The sequence below is a fragment of the Eimeria acervulina genome, genomic scaffold (assembly GCF_000499425.1).
Source record: "Eimeria acervulina Houghton genomic scaffold, Eah_scaff818, whole genome shotgun sequence".
NCBI lineage: Eukaryota > Apicomplexa > Conoidasida > Eucoccidiorida > Eimeriidae > Eimeria > Eimeria acervulina.
This window is the reverse complement of record NW_013547126.1, coordinates 812-7,798: the sequence shown is the minus strand read 5'-3', so window position 1 is coordinate 7,798 and position 6,987 is coordinate 812. Positions and strand designations below refer to the sequence as shown.

Genomic DNA, 6,987 nt, shown 5'->3' with positions numbered 1-6,987 from the left:
ATAATATATTATATTACAATATGATAATATAATAAACATTTTAATATATTATATTATAATATTTCTTCTCTTACACCTGCAGCATTCATTTGTTGCTGCGACTTTGTTTATCTTTACTTTGCTTTTTTAATGATAATTTGTATGCAGTAAGCAGACCAGCATTTAAAAGAAAAAATAAATATATTAATATATTTATTTAAAGATAAACAAACAAATAAATAAACAAACAAATACACAAAAACAACAACACAGCGCTGCTGCATGCATGCAGCCGATAAAAAAACATCTTGGGGCTTTGGCTGTTAGAGCAGCAGAACTACCTTCAACTCTTCTTTTATTTAAATATATATTTAAATATATATTTATATATTTATATATAAATATATTTATAAATATATTAAATTACTTTATTCCTATCTTATTTCCTTCTTTCTTTCTCCATTTATATGCCTTGCTTCGACCGTTTGATTGAGCTGCGCGTACACCTGAGTTGCAGCAGTTAATGCGAGTAATGAATTAAATATATTTTTCTTTTTTATTTCCTTTTTAAAACATTTATTCAATATCTCGGGTCTACAACAACAGCAGCAGCAATGAAGACTTCTATAGTCTACCACTGACCCGCTAGGGCTTAGTTTATTCAGGTGTATGTTGAGCTGCATATACACCAGGGAGATGGGCTGCTGCTTTATCTGCAGCAATGAAGCATCAACAGCAAATCTAATTCAAAGGCGATGCAACACGTAGCGCTTTGCTGCTGAACCCTCAAGAGAATGGCGGGGCACAAAGAAGAGGAAGCAGCAGGAGCAGCAGCAACTGCAGCAACAGAAGCAGCAGCAGCAACTGCAGCAACAGCAGCAGGAGCAGCAGCAGACTCAAGTGACGGAGTAGAGGACCACCCTCTATTTATGACGCGCGTCCCCACCTCAAAGGAGTTTCAGAAAAACACTCTTCTGTCTGCTTTAGCTGCACTTATTGATGAAGATGATCAGCAGCAGCAGCAGCAGCAAAGAGGCAGGGGACCCCACAGGCGACAGAGACTGAAACCTAGGTCTTGTCCTTGGGGGCTGAAGCCTCCGAAGGCCCCAGGCACAACTCCTGCTGCTGCTGCTGCTGCTGCTGGAGACGCAGCAACAAGGGAGGAGGTGAAGCCTGCAGGGGATCTGCAGCAGCAGGAGGAAGCAATGGAGTGCGAGGCAGCGGAAACTGCAGCAGCAGAAGAAACAGCAGCAGCAGCAGAAGCAGCAGAAGCAGAAGCAGAAGAAGCAGCAGAAGCAGCAGACCCCAAAGGGCCGTCAATGGGGGAGCTGCAGATCTGCATGCGTTTGCTTTCTATGAAACAAAACTTAGGAGGATGAAGAGAGCAGCAAACTAAACCCCAGCAGCAGCAACAAATGCGACGCCTAGTGCAGCAGCAGCACCTGCTGCAGCACTTGCTGCATGCAGCTATAGATGTCTCTCTCTCCTTTTTTTCTGTCTTCTTCTGCAGCCCCAAGCAAAAAAAAAATTTTGCTTTGTTCGGTGCTGCAGGCCGGTGTTGAGTTCTTTTGTTTTTTTACTTTTATTTCCTTCACATCTTCACTTTTCTCCTTCTGCCTTAAACAGAGAAGATATGGGGCTGCAGCAGCTGCAGCAGCAGCAGCAGCAGCAACTGCAGCAGCGGCAGCAGCAGCAACTGCAGCGGCAGCAGCAGCACCTGCAGCAGCAGCAGAAGCAGCAGCAGCAGGAGGGGTCCACCTGAGAAGCGCCTCGCTTCTGTGTCTGGTGTTGTGGGCACAACTACGCATTTCCGTCAGCATCCGAGTTCACTGGCTAGTTAGCTAGCTAGCTAGCTAGCTAACTATCTGGCTGGCTAGGCAGTCCTCACAGCTGGCTAGCTGGCTAGCTAGCTAGTACTAAGCTAGCTAGCTAGCTAGCTATCTAGCCAGGCCGTCCTTACAGCTAGCTGGCTATCTAGCTATCTAGCTAGGTAGTCCTTACAGCTAGCTAGCTAGCTAGCTAGCTAGCTAGCTGTGAGTCGTGCAGTTAACTGTGTTGCGTCAAGTGATGGCGATATCTTTTTTTAGTTTGTTACGTTCAGGTGTATAGGCACCTGCTTGTGTTTAAATAGGAAGGCCTGCGAAGCCTTCTGTCTAAAGCAAACAAAAAAGAAATGCAGACAAGCAAACGCAGCAATATAAATAGATGAATTGTATTTAATAGAACATCATAAGACGTAAATAAACAAACAGAGAAATAATTAAATATATAAATAAATAATTAAAAGCAAACGCCTGCTGACTTTCCTACTGCAGATAAATGCTTGAGCCCTCAACAATAACATTTGGGGGGTTATTGCGGGTCCTAGGAACCGGTGCCTCTCGCTGCTGCTGTTGCTGCTGTTGCTGCTGCTGCAGCTGTTGCTGCTGTTGCTGCTGTTGCTGCTGCTGGTGCTGCTGTAGCAGCAAGGCTTTAGGGTCTAGGGTTTAGGGTTTGAGGTTATATAGCAGTTGAAGGCGCGAGGGTTTACTGCTGATGAGTGAGGATAGAGTACAGGGGTTTCTCAACCGTGCAGCTGCTTCACTTGCTGCTGCTGCAGCATTGATCCTTGCTGCTGCTGCCGGTGCAGCAGGAAGCAGCAACAGGCCCCGTTGGGGGAAACTTGTGGAAGTGCATATAAGGTAGATACACCTCAGCTTCATCTGCAGCAAATTGATTGAGAATTTCACGCGAGAAAGGATCGAAAGAAGCAAAAGGCTCTTCATGAGTTGCTGCAGGAAGAGGAGGAGCTGCTGTCTGCTGCTGCCCTGCTGCTGGGAAGAAGCAAAGGCCTCTCAGAAACGCGCGGTAATCCGTACTGCCCTCGCAACGAGGAGGGGCCCCAGCAAAAGGCTGCTGCTGATATGATGGGTGCTCCTTGGCTGCGGATCTTGCTGCTGCTGCTGCTGCTTTTGCTGCTGCTTTTGCTGCTTCGGCCTCTGCTCGCTGCCTCTCTACTTCCTCCTTTCCGAAGTAGAGTTCATCAAGGAAGCGGTTTAAGAAATCAAAGACAGGATTTCCAGTAAGGCTCGTAGGCCCGTCTGGTACGGGTTCATATTCTTTTAAAATTATTTCTGAGGGGTCTACAGGAGGTTGAGGAGAGGCAGAGGCCGCAGGGGCGTTCGTATCTTCCCCTGTTTGCACAGCTTTCTCCTCTGAGGAATTCTGAGCGCTCATATTCAAATCCTAGAGCTGGTTCTTGGGGAGCTGTTGTTGCTGCTGCTGCTGCTGCTGTCGCTGCTGCTGCCTTGGATGGACATGCATACACACCGACAGGCTCGTTAGAGGGGAAAGGGTGCTGCTTTCTCTAGGTCGAAGTGATGGTTGCACTGCGTATAATGAAAAAGAAGAAGATAAAGGAGAAAGAGAGAAGAAAAACAGAGTTGATAGAGTGGGGAGGGAAGCCGACAGCTGCAAGTTGAACAGGATATATCGATCGACAGAGAAGACGCGAGGACGACGAGGAGAGAAGGATGAAGGGGAAGTGCAAGAAAAGGAAATAATAAATAAGAATATAAAAGGAAAAGAAAGGAATTTATATCATCCTTCTCTCTATTCGCAACCCTTTCAGTTCCCAGTGGTCTCGCTAGTCTAAAAGGCGCTCATCGATATTCTTATGCCATGCATGCCTTCTGAGAGGGTGTATGAAGGAAGGAATTGCAAGTATTTTCTTTCTTTTTTTCTGTTTTCTAAGTTTAAAATCATATTAATATTTTAGAAAGACATTCTTTTCTCACTGAAGATATTTAAAAAGGGGGATTCACCACTGCTTCGTCTTCAGATCCGAAGGACGGCGACAGCGAGCCCAGCAGACGTCAGAGAGGCTGGCGTTTCTTCTCAGCGTTGGTTGCCTATGAAAATGAATAAAAATATATAAATATAAATAAAGATGCTTTTTCTGTATTAAATAAAGTTTTGTTTTCCCTTGCTCGATTCACTGACACCACAAACGCCCACCACCCTTCTGCACTTTGCAGGTTTCTGTCGGCAGCACCTCCGCTCAGCAGGCATTGATTTCTTCTTCTTCGCTGAAGCAACTTAACAGAAGAACTTTTTTAGTCATGGGTTGCATTAACTCCAAAGGACAGAAGAAAAGGAAGGGAGGAAAGGTTCAGAAGGCAGCAGCAGCCTTTGAGAAAGGCACAGCGGGAGAGGCGACCGAAAGAGCAAAGCAGGCAGCAGCAGAGAGAAAAGCAAGAGAAAAACAAATAGAAGGGCTGAAGACAAAATCTATGAAAGCTAAGAGAAAGAAGGCAGCCGAAGAAATAAATGAATGCTTTAAAGACAAACCCCCAACAGGAGGCGCTGCTGTGCCTCCAGGGTTCCGCCAATGAAAAAGAAATCGAAAAGTTGAATGTACAGAACAGATAAACCTTTTAGTTGTAGTCTTAGCTGCAACAGTGTTTGGACTGCAGAAAGTAGCTCTTTAGAGAGGCTCAGCCCAGAAGATCCTCTGTTGAGTCTTTCTCCATTGCTGATCTTCATCATTTTGCTGCAAGTGCAGCTCTCGCATGCACAATGAACCTGCAGGTTTGTACAGAAATCCAGTGAAGCTGCAACTGCTGCGCATACTGAGCGGCAATTCTGCTGCTTTCTTCGTGCGGGTACGGCAGTTGTTGGGTATTGGAACGCTTATAAACTGCGAATTGGAATTTTTTGAACTTTGAAAAAAATAGTCCATTGTCTTATGAAAGAAGAAGGAGAGGTAAGGGAGTTGGTAGTGTGTGACCTCTCTGCGCTTACATATTCAAATAATTATGGGTACTGACACCACATAGAAAGAGGAATTTCAGAATATTAATAAAATAGGCATTTGGAATAGCGATGAGATACAGAACTTCTGTAAATAGTTTATTTAGTGAACAACATGAACCACGACAAAACCTGCGACGCATTTCAGAAAAGGTGCCTGTACACCGGATGAGGCGAACGCCCACGCGGCTTTCCTCCATGACTTTCTCTCGTCCAACCCCATTATTTTGCGCTTGAACGCCACTTGATGCATTTGAATTGAAATTGTTGGTGAGCAAAGCTCGCAGCTCTCCTTCATTTCGCGTCTTCTTCCATGGAAACCTCAACTCGGCCCCCAGCGCGATTTCGGCCTCCCTGGTTGAAACGGGAGGCTGAAAAGAGCGACTCAGCAGTTTCTTTCCCCGTTCCCAGCACTTCTTCGGGTTTAAAACGAATACCGACAGATACAGCTCCTCAAGAGAGCAATAAAATAATTCCACCAGCTGAATGTTCAGAATCTGCTTCCTGCACAGAGGAAGCTGCTGAACAGCCTCTCAAACGGCCACTCGAAACTTCATTAGTCTTCAATCCGCCACAGCTGCTGCACCAACAGCAGTGCCCAGCTCCACAGAAAAGACCCTGCTGTGCGCCGCTGCTGCCAACGCCTTCTCAGCAGCCTCAGGCAGCTTTCTCTGCGTACAAGGTGATGTACTGCAAACGATCGCTCAAGAAGCACAAAACGTACTTGTAAGAAACACTAAAAGGGCTTCTCCACACGGGCCAGCGATATTTGCATTTCGCGTAATGCACAGCGACGGTATTTTGCTACCCAAGGCCTACCACTCCGTCATTTTAAGCGAATGGGTGGGTTTATGCATATATAAGCATATATATATATATATATTTATTACATGTTTCACATATATATGCATAATGCGTTACGTTTGAAAAATGAAGGAACAGCATAAGCGAACAAGCGCAGTTCAACACCTAATAATTGCTCTTAAACGAACACTTTCTTCCTAGGGAGCAACGGTGACAAAGGCGCATTTGCGTGTTGCAGGGAAGCCTCCATACAAGGATAGCGACACTTTCAGTGGGTATTGTGTAAATTGAACTTATGCTTTTTATTGCTTTATCATTTCTCTTGCCGTTCTTCTGCAGCTATTGGGGGGTTCGAAGGAGAGATCGGCCAGGCGATACCCCAGGCGGACTTCATCAGCGGCCGCTGCTTCACAAACAACGCAAGCGTTGATCTTGTTGCTGCTGCTCCCGTTCAGCTGCTGCTGCAGCCTCCTGCTGCACTGCGCCGGCAGCAGCCTGCTCCTCGCAAGGCCGCTGCATGCGCCAAAGAGGCTGAAGATAGCGACGGTACACGAGAAAAGGATTTGTTCCTTGAAGAGGCTCTACAGGAAGACAAAGGGGCATCACTAACTCCTGCTGCAGCTGCTGCTGCTGCTCCTGATGGAGCATCTGCAGCAGCAACAGCAGGAGGAAGGCCTTTACCTCTGCTAGGCGACTACCTGAGCGTACACCTCAGGCCGCATCAGCGGGAGGGTTTAGAGTGGATGTACAGCCGAGTGTCTGAGGGAGGCGGCTGCATATTAGCGGACTCGATGGGCCTGGGGAAGACTCTTCAAGCCCTGGCTCTTCTTTGTTCGTTGTTGGGGCTGCATGCATCGCAGCAGCAGAACTCAGCAGCTTTTAAAGCCCTCATCGTCTGCCCGACAAGCTTGAAGGGATCCTGGAAGAAAGGCAAGTCTCGTGCATGCATTTTCGTTTTTATTGCTTTGTTTGTTTGGTGCATGTGGAGTTGTTGCTGCAAGTAATATCAAATGCATTTAAATTAACGATATAGAAAGGAAAAGATGCAATAAAAAGTAAATGATAAATAATAAACAAAGTGAAGGAACAGAATAATAAATGAAGATGCAGAATTCAAGAAATGGCTTGGGAATCGTATCGTTCCTCTCGTCTCCTGCGGAGACACCCGACAGGTGTCGGACTCCGTGCAGGCGTTTGTTTGTTCAAAAAGAAATCAAGTTCTAATCTCTTCGTATGAAGATATTCGGTGAGAGATGCCGCTGTGCGCCTCCCCCTTCTCTGTGTTTCTGCTCCATTTGCTTACTTACTTACTTCCATATGCATGCATATGCATGCATAATTATGCGTGCATGTGTGCTCTTCTCGTTCAAATGATGCATGCATGTGTGTTTGTGCCGTTTGCATGCATGTATG

At 46.0% G+C, this 6,987-nt stretch overlaps 3 protein-coding genes across 3 annotated transcripts; 2 read left to right on the top strand and 1 right to left on the bottom strand.

Annotated features, from left to right (window-relative positions):
* Positions 1–773: 773 nt before the first annotated feature.
* EAH_00049890 (hypothetical protein, conserved) lies at positions 774–1,741 on the top strand (the record flags this gene model as incomplete). Its single annotated transcript, XM_013391324.1, has 2 exons — positions 774–1,294; positions 1,531–1,741. The coding sequence occupies 2 exons, from the start codon at positions 774–776 to the stop codon at positions 1,739–1,741; spliced, it is 732 nt and encodes a 243-aa protein (XP_013246778.1).
* Positions 1,742–2,559: 818 nt separating this feature from the next.
* EAH_00049880 (hypothetical protein, conserved) lies at positions 2,560–3,195 on the bottom strand (the record flags this gene model as incomplete). The annotated part of the gene is made up of 1 exon (XM_013391323.1): positions 2,560–3,195. One exon carries the CDS (start codon positions 3,193–3,195, stop codon positions 2,560–2,562), a length of 636 nt encoding a protein of 211 aa, XP_013246777.1.
* A 2,414-nt stretch (positions 3,196–5,609) lies between these two features.
* Positions 5,610–6,578, top strand: EAH_00049870 (hypothetical protein, conserved; the record flags this gene model as incomplete). Its single annotated transcript, XM_013391322.1, has 2 exons — positions 5,610–5,613; positions 5,914–6,578. 2 exons carry the CDS (start codon positions 5,610–5,612, stop codon positions 6,576–6,578), a joined length of 669 nt encoding a protein of 222 aa, XP_013246776.1.
* Positions 6,579–6,987: the final 409 nt, after the last annotated feature.